This window comes from Larus michahellis, chromosome 3 (genome assembly GCF_964199755.1).
Source record: "Larus michahellis chromosome 3, bLarMic1.1, whole genome shotgun sequence".
Taxonomy (NCBI): domain Eukaryota; kingdom Metazoa; phylum Chordata; class Aves; order Charadriiformes; family Laridae; genus Larus; species Larus michahellis.
The window spans coordinates 8,982,505-9,001,108 of record NC_133898.1 but is presented as its reverse complement, the minus strand read 5'-3'; the positions used below and the strand labels follow the sequence as shown (position 1 = coordinate 9,001,108).

The following is an 18,604-nucleotide window of genomic DNA, read 5'->3' as shown; positions in this document are numbered from 1 at the left end:
AAACCCAATAATACCTAAAGTTGAGATCGATCAACTGTGTTTGGGTCCTGGAAAGGAACACCTGGATCTGAAACCTTAGCAGCAGGTGCCGTTAGTGGAGTATTTACTGGCTCAACACCTCTCCAAAACAACACTAAACCAAAAAAAAAGAAAAAGTGTGTGCACACAGGAAAGAAGAAAGAAATTAATAAGTCCAATCAACTATACAACGTTCAGGAGCAGGGAAATGAAGTTTCACAAAGGAGATTAACAAATATGCACGGTCAGGTTTCCTAAAACCCTCCAGATCTTTTCATGTAAATGCTGGTTTCTCTCTCTGGCAGGAGTTTAGCTGAAGAGCAAGCCTGAGCTGAAAAGTAACTGTGAAATGAAATGACATTGTGGGAGCCCACCGCGATGGGGCTGGATCTTCAGCTGATGTTCCGCCCAACTCCTCACTGGCACAGAGCTTGTGAGGAACTGCAGCAGCAGGAGAGGCGACTGGTTGAGCTGGGGTTTCTTTATCTCAGGTGCACGGCTGCACCGCTGTAGGGCTGGGAAGGAGACAAGGGCGTTATGTTTGCTGCAAAGGCTCGTGTGGGGAGCTGGAAGTCCGGGTGGGCTCGTCCTGGCGTGTTTGCGCTCCACAGACCAAGTGTTGCATTGGTTGTGCTTGAACACGTCTGTCTCTGATGCTCTCTGTCATGATAAAGATGCTTCGCAGGCTCTGACGTCAGGTGCGTGGATGCTAGAGATGCAGCGGGAGCTGCCCTGAGTGCAGTATTCAAAGGCAGTGGGCTCTGCAGTGGTACTTGGTTGTCGTGCTGATGAGGCATGAACCATAACTGGACCTTCACGGACGACACTTTGAGGGCCTTATTCCCCATATTCCCCAGGGCACTGGCTGAAAGGAAGCCGGATCCCCCTGGTGAGAAATCTCCACGTGGGACAGGCGGCGTGGGGAAGGTGCTGGGGCACGGCTGAGGTTCTGGTGCAGGTGCTGGTGCAGTTGGGGAACATGTTAGAAGTGCTTCGGTGTTATCCTTTGGGACCTCATGGAAACAGATGGGAAGGCAGTCACTGCCCCAGCAGCTCCTGATCTAAATAGACTGAGAGATGACAAACCAGAAGGGGAAATGTTGTCTTTTATGGGCAAGAGAACAGAAGACTCTGGGAGCCTATTTGTACTTAAAATCAGAGAGGGACAAAGCTACAAGACCCCCTTGATATCAGATCAGAGCGTATGCAAACCTTCAGAACAACCACAAACACGTTTCTGCCTCACAAGGCTCATCATCCTAATATAGAAAGCTCCTGGAGATAACGCGAAGCTGGGCATACAGTACAGCCTATGCTCCAGGCACAGGGAGTAAGTGTTGAGGCAAGAAATGACTTTTTCCTGGCATGACCCACTACAGATTGAACTGGAATGGCAATTAGAAGTTGAAGTGCTCATTTAATGTCAGTGATGTGTAAACTACGTTGCCATTGTTATTTTAGTGCTGATTTACATAATTGGCATACCCTGAAGTCACACTGCACACACTTTTCAGTTCATGCTAAAGACTTGCAGGAAGTCATAAAATTAAACATTATCTGCGCTGGAATGCAACGGAAAAGTAACTAAACTTTTGAAGGATTTCACCTCGTTCCATGTCACCTCTCCCGCCTGTGGCCATACGTGCAGCAGCGAGCGAAAATCAGGTTAACAAGTGTTGGGAGCTGTTGGTATGAAGGAGCTTTACCAGCTCTTTAATTACGCTGGTGTCGTTCGAAGGTGGTTTGTTAGGCTGGTAGGTAACTCCCCGTGTGAGCACCTCACTCCTGCAGCCACGTTTCACGGGTATAGCTGAAGTCACTCTAATGTGACAGGAAAGTCAAGAGATGAGGGTCCATGGGAGGAATTATTCCAGCCCAAATGTGCCGAATTCCTACCTCAAATCGGCAGTTTTCCGATGCCGAAAAGTTGTAAAATGGAGGGAAAAGGCCGCTCCCAAAGGAGGAGCTGGTAATGGAGCTGTCTCAGTTGTTATTGCTTTAAATCCTCCTCCGCAGTAATTCAAGGTGTCAAAGGCTGTCTGTGTCTTTTGCAAATGAAGCCCCTGAGAGGTACTGGGAAGAGGAGGTGCAGCACAGAACGCTCGCCTTGCCAGGAGGGAGCCTGGACTAACACCGGGACCCCGGCTAATGACGGCGTGCCGATGGCTTCGGCTTTGATGAGGACCCTAAATTGCTGGGTATCGCGTACCTCTGCAAGAAAGGCCAGGCCCTGCCGCAGAGCCCGAGCAGGCAAACGAGACGGGGCGAAGGATGCGCCCCTACCCACGGGTTACTAAATCCTATCGGGATTAAGAGATTAAGAGCAAAGGGACGTAGCTCGGGTTGGGAGCCCGGTCCCGCTGAGAACAGGCCTTGTGTTCTTTACCCCTGTCCCCCTCCCTGCCCGTAGGCGGGGGGGAGCTGTGGATGCAGCCCCCCGGGGGGAGCGGCGGCGGGGGCAGCCGGGGCAGGTGCCGGGCGGTTTAGCCATGGGGTTTGCCGGAGATCCGCCGCATTTCCACCACTGGAGGGCAGCCACATCTTAAAAAAAAAAAAAAAAAAAAAAAAAAAAAAAAAAAAGGCACAACAAAACCCCTGAAAAAAAAAAAACCCGCAAAACAACGCGGCGAACCCTCCGCCGGACTGAGCCCGCAAGCGGGATGCCCCCTCCGGGGGGAGACTCCCCCCCGAGCCTCAGCGCTCGTCTTTCGGCGAGGAAAAGGAGGAAAAAAAACCGGGGTTTGGGCCGGTAGCGACATAAATATATATATATATGTATATTTTTAAACTGCTTCGAAAGCACCGGGATTCTCCCGATACCTTACGTGACCTTCACACCTCAGCGGCCCGGGGCACGGCGTTTAATGCGATTTGTGGTGGTAGAGAGCTCGGGGGACCGGACAACGGGGTCATTGTTCGCTCCGGCCCCGCCGTCCCGCTCCGGGCGGCCGTGCCCCGCCGCCGTACGACGTACGGCGGCGGGGCACGGCCGCCCGGAGCGGGACGGCGGGGCCGGGCCGCCGGCCCCATCCCTCGTCCCGGGGCGGGCGAGGGAGGAGGGAGGGAAGGAACGGAGGGAGGGAGGCGGCGTCTCCTTTAAAAGCCGTGCGGGGCCGCAACCCGCTCCCACAGGGCGGCTGTGATTGGCGAGGGCCAGCGAGCCTCCGGGGTCGTGACATCGCCCGGCGACAAAAAGCCCCGGCGGCGGCGGTACCACCGGCCACCGGTCCGGTCACCCCCGGCCACGGCGCGGTGCGGGAGGGACAGCCGGTGCTGTCCTTTAGCTCCACGCGGGACTTGAGCAGCCTACTCCCCACCCATTTTTTTTATTATTTTTTTTTTCCCCTTCCTTTTTATTTTTCTCCTCCCTCCTCTTTTTTTTTTTTTTTTTTTTTTTTTTTTTTTTTTTTAAGGGAGCGGAGAAAAGTCAAGCTTCGTCTTCATGTCGCTGCGGGAGTCTCGGTAAATGTCCGTCTGTCTGATGCGGGTGATGCAAAGGACATTTTTGAAAAGGGAGAAGCTCTTCCCCGGCCGGGACTTGCCTTCTAAGAGCCTCCTCAACCAGCTGCTAAAAGTATGTTTCTGAGGCGGACTGTACTTCGGGGAACTTCTATTTTCTGCTCGGCAGCTGTAGAGGAGCAGCAGCGAAGTTTGGAGTAACACCAAGTGATGCGGGAAAAACACCCCGAGAGCAGAACACCCTCCTGCAGACACAACCCCCGCCGCTGCACACAGGTACAACCCCGGCGGTCGCAGATCCGCTGAGAGCCTTCTCCGCAGGATGACTCCGTGGGCCACGGCGGAGGTGCTAGCGCTCTGGAAGAGAGAGGGGGGACGGGACGCTAATCATAACAATTATTATAATAATAATAATCCAACGCGGAGTTTCACGGGGGAGAAGAATATCCTGTGGGTTTGGCTAAGGACGTAGCACGATTTGTATGTTTTTTTCCTCCTTTCCCCTTCTTCCACTCCGCCGAGGGGAGAGCAGCCCTCCGTTGGGGGAAAGCCGCTGCCCCGCCGCGGGGGAAGCGGTGCCGGTCCCGGGCCGCCGCGGAGCGGCTCGGCGGGGTGTTTGGGGGGTGGACAGGGACGCGCGGGGGTGGGGACGGGAGGTCGCTTCGCGCGTCGGCCGGGCAGCCGCCCCTTCCCTCTCCCGCTGCCGGAGCGCTCCCGGGGGGCCCCGGCCGCACACCTGCGGCCCGGCCCCGGCGGTGCCCCCCGGCCGCCCCCTCCTCCCCTTCACCTCCGCGCTCCTTTGTTGCGGATCGCCCCGCTCCGCTCCCCCGCCCCGTCCCGTCCCCTCCCTTTGATCTCCTGCCACGGGGAATTTTTATTTTTTTTTTTTTATCGTGCCTCGCTCCGCCGCAGCCGCCCGGCACCTGAAGCGGCCCGACGGGGGGCTCCTCCGCCCGGCCGGGCCGCTCGCCATGGTCCGCGCCTCGCCCCGCCGCGGGGGCCAGGCCGGGCGCCGGGGTGGGACCCACCTGCGGGCCGTCCCCGCCCGCCCCCCCCCTCCTCCCCTTCCCCCCGCGGCGCGCTCCCCCGGCGCGGTGTCCGCGCTGACTGGCTCCCATCGCCTCCTCCTCCTCCTCCGCGCAGGTTGATCATGGTCGCCGCCACCCGCTCCCTCCTGGCGCTGCTGCTCTGCCAGGTGCTGCTGGGCGGCGCGGCCGGCCTCATGCCGGAGGTGGGCCGGCGGCGCTTCAGCGAGGCGGGCCGCGCCGCCTCGGCCGCGCAGCGCCCCGAGGACCTCCTCAGCGAGTTCGAGCTGCGCCTGCTCCACATGTTCGGGCTGAAGCGGCGGCCCAGCCCCGGCAAGGACGTCGTCATCCCCCCCTACATGCTGGACCTCTACCGCCTGCACGCGGGCCAGCAGCTGGGGCAGCCGCCGGCCCTGGGCTACCCGCTGGAGAGGGCCGCCAGCCGCGCCAACACCGTCCGCAGCTTCCACCACGAAGGTAGGGGCGTAGGGGACCGGGGGTGGGGGGCCGCCCGCGGCCGCGGGACGGGGCTGAGGGAGCGGAGGGGAAAGGGGAGGGCCGGAGGAGGAGCGTCGGGGCGGATTCCTCCCCGGCCGCCGGTAGCGCGGGGCTCCTTCGGTGCGGCGGGTGTCTGCTTGCAGCCGGGTGTGCTTCCAGCGCCCCGGCTCCGGGCTTTCGGCTGTGGGGCGCTTGCTCTGCCAGCTTCTCTTCTCCTCCTCCCCTCTCCGTCCGACGGGCGGCTCCCGTTTTATTTACCTCCTCCGCTAAAACAGAGCGGCTCGGCGTGAAGCGCTCCCGCAGATAGCTTTTCTTTTGCGAGGCTAAAGAGCAGGAAAGTCTCCCTAATGCGCGGCTGGGCGGGGGCCGCTGCGGAGGTTTCTAATCCGTATCTAATCCCCGTGAGAGATCGATGAAACGATCAGTGGTGGCCTCTCCTCAAGCGCTCCCTCGCCCCGCCGTCGAGGAGCGATTTAGCCGGGACCCGTGCCGTGCCTCGCCAGCCACCAGCGCCCGGGCTGGTAAAAGCCCCGTGGCCAGGTTTCGCCTCTCACCTGCAGGTAACCTGGTCAAATGCAGAGCGAGGCGTCCAGCAGCACCTCCAGCCCTCCTCGCCCGCAGCCCACTGAGGCGGTGGACCCTCTGGGACAGGCCCTCGCTGAGCGACCGGGTGCGTTTCCCGGCTTTCTGTAGCCAACATAGTGTCCGCGGCATTAGCCGTGGCATGGGTAGGCCTGCGGAGCTGGTGGGGCACGTGTCGCTCGCGTGCTCTTTGGGAAACATTTCCCCAGGTTGTAATCATTCCTGGCTGCTAGTTTCCGGTGCTGGCATGCAGTGGCCCCGCTGTAAAAGTAATGAAAATGCAGTTTTCCCATGCTTTTAACATGAAACTGTGTTGAGAAAAGAAATTCATTAGTAGTTAATGTTTCTGGTGGATAAAGGAGGTGGCCTCACAGAAGTGGATGTGCTGTTTAGTGGAAAGCCTTATCGTGAGAAAGGAGATCGATGATGAAATGTAGCCTCTCATCATCTGTGTTTCCCCACGTGGAAAGTAAACACCTAGCAGTGAACGGGGAAAAGCCGGTGCACGGGTCATTCACATTAAACCTGAGTGTGGTAGGCAAGGGGCTGAACAAGAGAGGAGCCCAAAGGGCAAAATTTATCATTTTTAGGCAAATGTAAAAATCTGCAGTTTGAAGTAGTCCTGCTGTTACAGCAAATACTGTTTTTGGCATAAAAGCTATTCTACAATTTTCCCACAATTTAGAAGAAAATCAATGTGAGTCCATTTTTTTTTTTTTCACCGAGTTCTCCCTCTGTATTAGTGGCTTCTTGAAAGCAGAAGTTTGTCTTGTGACCGCTCAAAACACCTGCAGATTTACAAATATCGGTCTGGTCCTGAAATAATGTAAAGCTGAGCTTTACCTTATGCAAAAGTCACCCTGGATCCAACGGGGAATGGTTACATGACTAAGAACTGCTAGCAGCAGTTACGGCTTCCCCTTGGAAAGTGAATGTTTCGCCAGGATGCTTAGTGCCCAGTTTAAAAACCATGATTTGAGAGAGATTTGTTTTGGCAAATACTCTTAATTTCTTCAATGTCTGTAGCAACAACGTAACTTCTTAGCAACCCTAGGTATATTTTACTCCCTCTGAAGCTCCATTCAGTAATTTGTTGACTCAAAGGTGAGAATGGCCTGGGGTTTAGTGACTTTTTAAATTATTTTTTTTTTGTGGTTTTGGAAATCTGTTGTTCAGAAGTGACTTTGTTTCATTATCCCTTTACCATCCACCCCTTTTTAGCAGTTGAACCTTCCTACTGTTCTTTATGGCCCTTTTGGGTAAATACTGGGGTGTGCTTTGTAAAGTGCCGTTACAGATGTTGAGTTCAACATCTCTAAGATACAAAAATCCATACGTTAAGACTTGTATGTCAGCTAAATTGCGGAGTAATATTTTTTAGGATGGTGTTTAAGAGATTGACATTAGAGCCCTGTTCTTGAAAAAAGCAGAAATGCAATAGTTACTCTAAGTCCTCAATCAGTTTTAATGACGCTCATCAGACACACACACGCACACACCCCCCAACTATAGTGCTTGAGTTTTCTCACTAATGTCCTTGAATTCCAAAGTAATGCTGCGTGTTTCTTGCCACTTATTATAACCACCTGGAATGCAAAGGACACCAGTGTTCACGCAAAATGCATAACAATGAATGAAGCCTTCTTAACTTCATACTATACATGCTTGCATAAATAAACAGAAAGACAAGGGAGACGGTATTTTCTGCCGGAAAGTCTTCCAGATCTTGCATGTCACATGTGTTAGCTGTCACATGTGTTAGCTGTCACTTGAAAGTTGCCAACAGTGGACTATCTCGGGGGTTTGGTTGCTTGTCTCGGTTCCTGATTTTTTTTCTTTCTTTTCTTTTTTATTTTTTATTTTCCCTGTTTAATCAAATTAGAAGTTTTGGAAGAACTGCCAGAAACAAGTGGGAAAACAGCACGGCGTTTCTTCTTTAATTTAACTTCCATCCCTAATGAGGAGTCTATCACCTCAGCTGAACTCCAGATTTTTCGGAAACAGGTGCACGGAGCCTTTGAGAACAACAGCAGCTACCATCACCGTATTAATATTTATGAAATTATAAAGCCAGCCACAGCCACCTCTAAGGACCCTGTCACAAGACTTTTGGACACCAGGTTGGTGCATCATAATGCAAGTAAATGGGAAAGTTTTGATGTAACGCCAGCTGTTTTGAGGTGGATTGCACATGGACAACCTAATCATGGGTTTGTGGTAGAGGTGGTTCACTTGGACAAAGAGAACAGTGCCTCCAAGAGGCACGTTAGGATTAGCAGGTCTTTACATCAGGATGAAGATAGCTGGTCTCAGCTCAGGCCATTATTAGTAACGTTTGGGCATGATGGCAAGGGACACCCGCTTCATAAAAGAGAAAAGCGTCAAGCGAAACACAAACAGCGTAAACGCCACAAATACAGTTGCAAAAGGCATCCGTTATATGTGGACTTCAATGATGTGGGGTGGAATGACTGGATTGTTGCCCCACCGGGGTATAGTGCCTTTTACTGCCACGGGGAATGTCCTTTTCCACTGGCAGATCATCTAAACTCAACAAACCATGCCATTGTTCAGACTTTGGTCAATTCAGTGAATTCCAAAATCCCCAAGGCTTGCTGTGTGCCGACAGAACTGAGTGCTATTTCCATGCTCTACCTTGATGAGAATGAAAAAGTTGTATTAAAGAACTATCAAGATATGGTTGTGGAGGGTTGTGGGTGCCGCTAACACAGCAAATATATTAGACAAATACAAAAAAAAAAAAGCTGACACTTTAATATTTCCCAATGAAGACTTTATTTATGTAATGAAATGGAAAGAAAAAAAAACACAACTATTTTGAAAATATATTTATGTCTACGAAAAAGTTGGGAAAACAAATATTTTAATCAGAGAAATATTCCTTTAAAGATTTTAAATGTATTTTAGTTGTACATTTTATATGGGTTTAACCCCAGCACATGAAGTATAATGGTCAGATTCTTATTTTGTATTTATTTACTATTATAACCACTTTTTAGAAGAATAGCTAATTTGTATTTATATGTAATCAAAAAGAAAAAAATATAGGGTTTGTACATAATTTTCCAAAATTGTAGCTGTTTCAATTGTGTGTATTTAAGTTGAGAAGAATACATGGAAGGTTACTATGGCAAAGTGCATAGCACATTTGCTTTCTGCTGTGCTACTGTTAAGGTCACAAGTTCAAGTCCAGAAAAAAGTGGATAATCCACTCTGCTGACTTTCAAGATTATTATATTGTACAATTCTCAGGAATGCTGCAGGGTGGGCTGTCCAATCCATGAGAACTGGCATCCTCTTTAGGTGGAACATTTGGATAAGAACCAGACGTTGCTGATCTAGTATAAATACTGCTATTCCCAACTAATTTGCAGCGCGAATATAAGAAGGGCCAATAGAAATCCTACGGGAGGCGGGGGTGGGGGAAGGCTGAATCCTTTCTAGACCTACAGAAAAGTGAATGTTTGATGTTTCCTTTAAAAGTCCTTCCTTTAAAAGTCCTGGCCAAATATAAAATAATAAAAACTAAGAAGTCATTCTTTTTTTTTTATGTGATTATGTATGCTAAAGAAGAATATTTATCTTATTTGTACCAGCCCTTGTCTTTACCAGTGGGAAAAGCTTTGCATACTTCCTCACCTCACATGAGAGCTCACTTCTGTGGAGTGTTGTAGTGAAATTAATCTTCAATTTTTGCCCTACATACAGCGAGCTGTTGTCGTATGCAGCCTCCTACCTACCCTCAGCTGGTGGTTTTGCTGTTTTGCAGATTAGCTTGTCTTCCTTTCCAGGGTTTTGCGTTTGAAAGCTTCCCCCCCCAGCAAATGTTTAAATCTATTTCAGATAATAAATTATAGAACTCCGATCTTTCTTTCTGAAAAGTCCAGTCTGTGAGAAAACTGGTTCACTTGTGCAGTCATCACAAGGATAACCGGGGCTTACGTCTTCTTGCTTTCTAAATCCTTCATGTAAGGGGTAAAAGCATGATTTGCAGTTGGCAAATGCAACTTTCAAGCTAATACTTACTGTGCCTGTTGTGCGTTAAAAGATGGGTATGGCAGCCAGGTTACTACCTGTAGAACCTGGGGCAAGCGTGCAGAGGCTGGGCTGCTTGTGGCGTGAAAGTTGTGCCGAAATAGTTGAGCGGGAAAGCTGCTTAAATTGGCTTTTTGATGATCCCCTGCAAAGTGCACTGAAGCCAGCGAGAGAATGAAATTTTGTTAGACCGCTAGTGGTAAGTCCCCACCTCTTTCGGGAGCTCCCCGCTGGTTTTAGTGGATATAGAAGGACTCTGTGCTAATACCTCTGGAGATGTCAGAACCCCCTTGTGCTCCATCGTGGATCCATTTCTGGGTTTGGTGAACTGAGGCAGCACCTCCTCAAGCCGTGTGTACAGTTGTCCCATTAGAGACCTCTCTAAATCAACTCTGGAAATCTCCGATCTGGGCCTCCCACTAGCCTAGCTTTTTATTAACAGAAACCTCTTATTTCTCATGGCCCTCCCCAAACTCCTCCTTTTTTACCACGATCATCTGGGTTACAGCAAAGGTACTGAATAGATTTGCTGATCAGCAAGGTTGACTTGATGATGGCTTACAGGTTGTCTTATGGAGCGCTTCTCTACTGCTAACCGGTGACAAAAAGCAATAGGTACAGAGCACAGGAGAGGAAAACTAATTTATTCTTGGCTGCTTATATTTTTCTCTTGTGATCTTAAAAATATCTTAGGTTAGCTGTAAGTTTCTGTGGCGAGATGAAAACATGTATTTCTTTGTAGCAGCAGTATGTTTTGTAGCTGTTAGAGAACAATCCGCTCGACAGTTTGGTGGTTCTTGTTTCGGAGAGGTAGCTGCTGCTGTTGGTCATGCTGATGCTACATAGTGGCCTACAAGTTTGCAGGGTGGACAACCGCTATTTGCTTTTTCCAAAGACCAGTGCTGTTTTGTTGGCTAATGTTTTTAAGGGGGAGCATCATATGTGCGGAAGTTTTGTTTGCCATTTGCTTGTTGCCAGCCTTACCGGTGATGACCGAGTTCATGGCTGTTGCTTTGGGAAGGTTGTCAGTCGCAGGAGATGCCACAGTGAAGGTTCTTCAAGAATTCATTGATTGATTGCGCTTCGTGGTTGTGCTAGTCAAGTCACAGCAGCGCTAGCGAACTCTATAACCTGAGCTTGCAAAAGCTGGATATAAAGTGATGAAAAGTTGAAGATTGCACCATTTCTGTGAGCAGGAAAGGTATGATCCCAAACCTGCTGAAATCAGGAAAGACCCCACGGCACTTCAAACGAGATCCTAAACTCCAGTGTTGCAAGGCTTATGTTTCACAGCTCCTAGCCCTTTGTGTGTAACTGGATTGAGGCAGGCTTTTTACGGAGTGGTGACTGCTTTACTTCTCTTCTAAGGCATGAGAACACGTTGATGCTAATCTTGTTTCAAAAAAATTGGCTACGGCGCTTGTCTATGCATGAGCACTAGCTGGCTCATGGCGTGATGCTGCTTTCCTTGTAAAGACAAACCTCCTGTTGCTCGACAAAGAATTGCATCCTTAGGAAAATACGTTGTGAGACCAATGTATAATTGTAAACCTATTAGGACCCGCTCTTATAAGTGTTTCTCTACCTGCTCAGCGTTAGTCACAGAATCGTCAGTTCCATACTGATTTTGAGGAGGAAATATGCATGTGTCAAGCCCAGCACAACAAACTTCTGCAGAATTGGTTTCGTAATGTATCTTTAAATCCTTAACCCTTAACCTCTCTCTAGAGACTGCACTGAAGTGTTTGTTTAGGATTTAACATAAAAGAAACAAACTTTCATACCTGAGTAGCAGAAAAGTCTCCGAGAGACCCGTTGGGTTCCTGAACTCTGCTGAATAGGGTTGATGATCAGACAGTCCTTCTGAAAGGTTTGGGCTTTCTGACATCGTCTGAGTCTGGCCATGACTGCTAAATAATCCTGAATACTAAAGATATGCCGTTACCACAGTACTCCAGTACTTATTTTAGTTCTTTAATACTTGTTAGTGTTATAGTACTCTACAAGAAGAAATGAGCTCTTTTTTTCCTCCTAAGAGGAGAAAAAGCAGATGATCTGGAAGGCAAAACTGCCTTTGTTGCCCTATAGCCTGTTTCCCCTAAACATATTGCTTCTAGGCACTTATATAATCTATATAGGCAGAGATTGTGATAGATAATGTCACCCTTTGTGCATTTCAGATAAGCATCTCTCTAAACACAAATGTGATCAGCATCTCTCCTTGTCCTTTTGAGACTCAGTAACAGCTTTGTCGAGTGGCTTGATAATTTTTGCGCAAAATTCAGTTGGACTTCTGTGGGCAGCAACATGTAAAAATGACGTGGGAAGATCTTCAGCTGAGGTAAGCTCTCCTGAGAGCATTGGCCGTTTTCACCCAGCAGGATCTGCTCCGCTGCGCTAACCTGGGCTCATCAGCACCGGGCGTTGAGACCTTTCCTGCTCGTATGGTAACTGGGTTTGGGTGTCCACAAGCTGTCACCTGCTTTCGCCCCCCGCCCCCTAGGCAGTTAGAGGTCTCGCTGGTGCAGCCAGTACTGACGAGGCTTGGAGAGGAACATGATTTATTGTACTCTCAGCTTTGAAGAAGGAGCTCATCTGGACTGCATTTATATTAGACCCTATTTGCTACACTATTAGAAGAGGATAATTATTGAACTATTTTATTGTACAGCTATTCCTAAATTGTTGATTTTTGGGGTTTTTTATTGATTTCAGGAGGCAGCTAATTGCCATGTGGCAGCTTGATGTTAATGTTTTATGAAGATCAGGAAACAAAAGTTTATGAAAAGCTTTTGTATAGTAGCTGCAGAGTTTCAAGAACTGTTTTATACTTCCTGACAGTGCAGGTCTGGCTTAATGGTTTGTTTTTATTGCTTAAGAGTGTAAACCTTTCTTTAGCCGATGTGTGGAAATTATATCCTCATCCCGCATTACGCATTTCTCATTGCTCATTACTCATTCCCTGCTTTCATTTCTGCCATCTGTAATCAGAGCTTTACTGTTTCAACTGCATGCAAAATGCTCCTATCCTTTGCACAGTAAGATACTTTTCCTCTAGCACTCACCCACCCTTTCAAAAAAAAAAAAAAAAAAAAGGGAGGGGGAAGAAGTGGGGGGAAAAGAAAAGAGGAGGAAAAGCCTGCTCTGTCTATATTGTTTTTCTCTGTTTTGGGTGGAGTCTGTCTTAGGTTCTGGTTGCTAGATGGTTTCTGTAGTAACAAGCAGAGAAAAATCCAAGACTGAAAAGGCGCTTTTAAAGGTGCCATATCTTGCCTGAAGTATTAGTTATCTAATTATGGATATGGAATGTTTCTCTTCTCCTTTATATTAAGGCTACCCCTTTTGGTAGGACAGACTGCTGCTAAGGGAACTTGGTTTGTTGTGTTCTTAGAACACAAGAACAGGAGAACCACGAATCTTGTTCCCAGTTGACTTAAGCTGCTCAAAATAATGATGAAAAGCCAAAGGCCTTAAAACGTGTTTTTTAAAGATGTTATAAATGGTTGTTACAGGCACAAACCACTTTGTTTTTAGTTACGTAGGAAAGAAAAAAGAAGCTAGGTTCGAAAGGATGCTTGGATTTTACGTATTATTGCTGTAAGGAGGCTGTTGGATAAAAGCAGCAGTCTTTTATTTTGTTAGACTACTATGTACAAGGGGGAAATCCCAGCTCCTTCACATATAACCTTACTCTGCTGTACTCCGATGTTTTTCTTTATTTCTCCTAAGAGATTTTGCAGGGGTGTGGGAAAGTAACAGTTTTGTGTGTTTCTACTACATTTGCCTTGCTTGGACACAAAAAGAATTAAAAAAATTATTTTAAGATTACTTCTTTCCTGTCTCTCCAGTACTAATCCTTCATTACCTGTGTTCCTGACAGCCTTGTCTGCAAGCAGCAGTAATGGTTTCCTAAGGTGGAGTTTCCTCTCTTTTTGGAATCTAGTCACCTGTCCGGTGCCCTCTGGGGTTTAGCAACCTTCCATCCGTGAGTTTTGTGCAATGGTCACTTAGAAAAGCAGGTACACTGGGTTTGTCCTGGTTCTGTGCCCTTTGCGGAGGCAAATTTGTCCCCGCCTTCGGCAAGAATCTTAGACTGGGGAGGGTCTGAAGGTTTGAACCCATTGTGCGCAGCAGGAGACACCTCATAACACCAGGGACCGTGTTTGTAACTTGCCAGAAGTCTGAGGGCCAAAGCTCATTTGCATCTGTATTTCCATAGTGCTGTGAAGGCACTCGGCTGTAATACCTGCTTGGGCTTGCGTTGCCCTCGACAGATGAGCAGAGGCTGAAAGCTGTTGGACTTCTCCAGCGGTAGGAAGCTTGCAGTGGGTCAGCGTGGTTCTTGGCTCATAAGGCAGGGGAGCGATGAGATGTGTTTTTTGCTCTTCACAGTTCATTCTTGTAGGGGCTTCTGCAAAACATGCTTCGCTGCCCATGTAGAAAGTAGACCAGAGCCACTGGGTGAGGTCTGCAGTTGGGTATGTTGGCTTAATTCCAGGAAAGCAGCAGATCTGTGCTTTCTTAGTTTGTAAAAAGGCAGGGATTTTTTGGAGGAAGAAGTTGTAGGTGAGGGAAGTGGGGAAGGACCCCGCAGGCTTTTGAAGCTGAAAGTGTTAAAAGTTTCTAGAGGGACTTCAGGTAGAGAGATCAGAGCAGCGAACTGATAACATTCTGAAAGTTCAGGTTCCCACAACAGCTGGACTGTGGCAGATTTACAATTTAATGAGGCTGATAATCCCATTAGAGATTAAATTAAGAAGGTTTTTCTGGGAGATCACCAAGAAAATTATGCATATTGTACTGTAGCTTGGGTCGTAATGCCAAGGCAGTGGAGAGGTGACATGTACTGCTTGCGCTGCAGGATACTGTTTCATTCAGTGTGTCTCATTAAAACAGAGCAGCAGTGTTTCACTACAAACAAGCAAATGTATTATTATTATTATTATTACTACTACTATTATTACTATCATCATCCTGGAAACAACATGCAGATTAAAAGATGGGAAATATCATCCAGATCTGCAAATCAGCACAGCTCTACTGACTTCGTTCGCAGGTGATCCGGCCCTTTTTATTAAAGCTAATCCTCAGAAGGCAGGGTGACCACGTATAAAAAATAATGTATTTAAGGTAACTATTGACATAAATCCAGTAGCTTGGAACTTGCAAAAACATTTTTTATGGCATCCTGTACACCCTAGTGATGGGAAAGTGTTGTATGGAATAATGACTCTGTAACCACAGACTTCAAAAGTATAGAATGTCTGCGGCGTGATGGAAATAGCTGTTTCCACATCAATAATATACAGACAGGCATATTGAAGCTTAATTGCAAGGCCACTGGTGATGGGAGGGGGAAGGGATATCTGACTACGGCTGCAGCAAACACGCAGGCTGAGCAGAATGCCTCTGCTTTACAGCCAGAAACAATGATTCATTTCATTAGAATCTTGACTTTTGCGTTTTTCTCATGACTTATTGATAACTTTGTATGGAACCTCATAGACCAAAGGAGTTATTGACTCCTTAGGAATTAGGAAGAGAGACAGCGTATGTGTTATTTCTTATAAACCTCACTCTGGCTGTTGTTTTAAATTATTCTATTTTAAGGACAGTTCTAGCACAATTTTTTCTGCTTGCATTTTCTCTCTCCCTTTGAATGAAAAAATCTTTCACGTAAAAGCAGTCTTGCGCTTTCAGAGCCCAGCTTTTTTGTTCGTTTTCTTGAAGAATCCTGATCTTCTAGTTGACATTGTAATGTTACCGTGAAGGCGGTTTTGATGTCACACACTGTTGCTATTGGACCGAGTCCTAATGCACATGGAAGCCGTTTTCCCAGCCTGGCGCTGTAAATAAAAGATGGGCCCAATAGCTTTAAGTGAAAAATGAGTGGGTTTTTTTCTGCAAAATACTGGCATTATTGATATTCCTATTGTTCAAGACCTAGATTACTGGAATGACAGGTATGTTGTCATTTTACTGCTTTCAGTGTACAGGACTACTGGCATCTTGCAGGATTACTTTAAAGCTTCCCCTGTTGGAATCTCACGAGGATACCACGGAGCTTGAGATTCTTAAAAAGAAAATTTCTTCACCCTGTCTGGGGAGAAGGCTCAGAATGCCACCTTGAGACTCAAAGATCAGAAGGAAATGGAATTAAAGTTTTCCTTTTCTTAACCACTGGTATTTTTAAAGTCCACCAACATTTTTGGTTACTTAGGATTATCAGTAACCCACGTTCTATATGAAGTTATTACTGGGGGGAGGATCAAAGACTCATTGATTCATATTTCCTGGTCTGGTGCTTCTTTTTTAAGTTTTGGGTTTTTTCTTTTTTTTTTCTTTTTTTTTTTTTTTTTTTAGAAATAGTTAATTGTTAACTACTACTAGACACGTTGGGCAAAGAAGTTTCCCAGGTTGGCAGATGAAAAGATTTTCATCTTTGAAAATATAACCCAAATGTACCCTAGAGGGCAGAGTCATTTAGAGAGAGCTGCTGCACACCTGCTGAGTTACTGATTCATGCCCACTGCGGAGCTCCTCGGTGAGAAGGACCAAGCCCTGGGAAAATGGTGTCGGGAGCGTGGGTGGAGCCTTCTGGGTTTTGTCAGCAGCAAAATTTGAAAAAGTGGTCTGTGACTCTCCTGTGTGCAGGTTCTGAGGGGGGAAAAAACCACCCAAACAAAAAACACTTTTGTAAAAAAAAAAAAAGAAATCAGTAGGTTGCGAACAATTCTGTACAACCCAGCAGGCCATTCTGCTGGCAGGTGCCTGTCGCAGCTCTCACCTGATGGAGGGTCTTAGCCTTTTTTTTTTGAGGGCTATAGTTAATTTTAAAACAGAAGCAGCTTAATGTATGTCTTATATCAAAGAAAATAAATCAGGTGCTGGCCTTTCCAAGAGCTTTCTCCTCTTGAGACCTGAGCTCCGCAGTGGGTTACTGCCAACTTTTCCATCTAACTGGTGAGGAAAATTTGTTGTCAGACCTTTCTCTGTGAACTTGAGTGTCTTGGAAGGGTCTGGGAAGGCCTTTCCAGCTCCTCTTGTATGCAAGTACTTCCTTGGGGTTTCAGGCTCCGTTCCTCTCTCCTTTACCTCATTCATCCGAGGCAGGGGAAGAAAAAAAAGGGTCAAATACTGGGACACTTTGAAGAGTGTGCCTTTACCAAGCTTTGGTATTTCTCTCTTCCTGGAACTCTCATTACATGATCCTGGTTTTCTGAGCCAATTGTTAGCCCAAGGCCAAATCCTTAACCTTGGGCTAGATAACAAAAGCACAGCTGAGGTGATCTTGACTCCTTTAAAAAGGCTGTCTGCTCTTTGATGCACTCAGAATGAGACGCATAATTCATTTTCGTTCCAAAGGTTGTTCTTAGCATGAGAAATTAGCAACCTCCGTGATAAAAAAGTCAGCATGTTAACTGTGTGTTGTGTGTGTTTTTATGTTGACCTCTGTCTTCCATTGCATTCCACATCCTGGAGGGTGTCGGTGTGTCTAAGGAGAAACCAAGATTGAATCCTATCTGGGAAGTTTTACTTCATGTAACTGCATCGGTTCATACCAAGGCCTGAAGACTTTGTGCCAATGATAGGAATCAGCATTTTGAAAACGTAGCTTTCCGACTTGCAGCTCTAAATGAGAGGAGTGTGTAATTGGAGTGTATGCTGAAGAGAAATTAAGCTAAGATCAAGTTTATTAATGGATATCAAAACTGGCTTCTTAAGTACAGCCCTATTCTATGCAGAGACCCCAGAGGCATGAGAAAGGCCAATGGGTGTCAACAGTGCTAATGTCTGGCAGTGCTAAGGGCAGAAGCTCTACTGTGGTGTGGAGGACTCTCCAGCAGGTCCTTTCTGAGGTTTCTTTTCTTTGGGAGAGGACTCTTCTGCCATATGCTCTATTGCTGAAGTCTTGGTGCTACTCTGAATGACTTTGAAGGTTAATTTTGTACTGTAGCCTAGCAAGCCTGCTGGCAAGAAACAAAGAGTCACTGGTGGCTGTATTGTCAGGTGGGCCTGGTTGTGAAAGATAGTGGAATTCACAGCGAAGCTGATAGCGACAAGATGGCCTTTGGTGGCTAAACCGATTGGAAAGAAATGCTGCTGGTCAAATGCTGCATCAGAAGAAAGGGGCAGTGTAGCAGCAGGGCCACCAGACTTAAGGACGGGAGAGACGGCAAACTCCACTCTGCCGGGGAGCTGGAGTGTGCCGTTGGAGAAGTCCCTCGCTGTCCGTGTGTGCTAATTCTCAAATGGCTCTGCCCTGCCTCCGAAGTGTTTTGTAATGATATGTACCTTAAAGAATTTGGAGATGCCCAAACGCACTGCTGTTTATCCTGTAGGGTAGAGATAGCTAGCTACATTATATGGTGTAATAACAGGTTTCGTCCGCTGGTAACCAGTTTGCATGCGGACCAGGTCTGGCCAGTATTAAATTGGAAAGCAGAGATGGCTTTGTGATTAAGGTGCTGGAGTGGGACGCTGGAAATCTGGGTTCAAGTTGTGGGTCAGCCATAAACTCCCTGTGTGACCTTGAGCAATATAATTATTCTGAGACTTCAAAGGTATCTAAACAATTTGGACACCCATTTTCCAGTCATTTTAATTAACTGGGGTGCTTTGAAATGCTCGGCTTTAATCTCTCTGTGCCTAGGATTCTCATTTGTAAAACCAGGATAATAATATTTCCTTGCGCATGAAGAGGATGTGTGCGTTAACGATGGGGAAGTGTGCAGCTGCTCGAAAGGCAGCAGGTACCGAGCTTGCAAGGGGTTTAGTGAGGGGGGAGCCTGCCGAGTTTTGCAGGCGGGGGGCTCAAATGCGTACATGGGTGCTGTGCACAGGACGAACTCAGCCTGTTTCAGTGAGATTTGTTTACATGTGGGCATAAACTGGGGGATAGTTACTTACCATGATGTATTACCGTCATACTGGTTCGTGGGAGATAAATACCGCTGCAAGTAAAC

General features: G+C 47.4%; 1 protein-coding gene across 2 annotated transcripts; it reads left to right on the top strand.

Annotated features, from left to right (window-relative positions):
* The first annotated feature begins 3,030 nt into the window (after positions 1 to 3,030).
* On the top strand, positions 3,031 to 9,000 carry BMP2 (bone morphogenetic protein 2). Of its 2 annotated transcripts, XM_074578499.1 has the most exons (3): positions 3,031 to 3,753; positions 4,621 to 4,979; positions 7,465 to 9,000. In XM_074578499.1, the coding sequence occupies exons 2-3, from the start codon at positions 4,628 to 4,630 to the stop codon at positions 8,307 to 8,309; spliced, it is 1,197 nt and encodes a 398-aa protein (XP_074434600.1). In that variant the 5' UTR covers positions 3,031 to 3,753; positions 4,621 to 4,627; the 3' UTR covers positions 8,310 to 9,000. The 2 variants fall into 2 exon arrangements, with proteins under 2 accessions (XP_074434600.1, XP_074434601.1); XM_074578500.1 differs by lacking the exon at positions 3,031 to 3,753 and having other exon boundaries at positions 4,098 to 4,979.
* Positions 9,001 to 18,604: the final 9,604 nt, after the last annotated feature.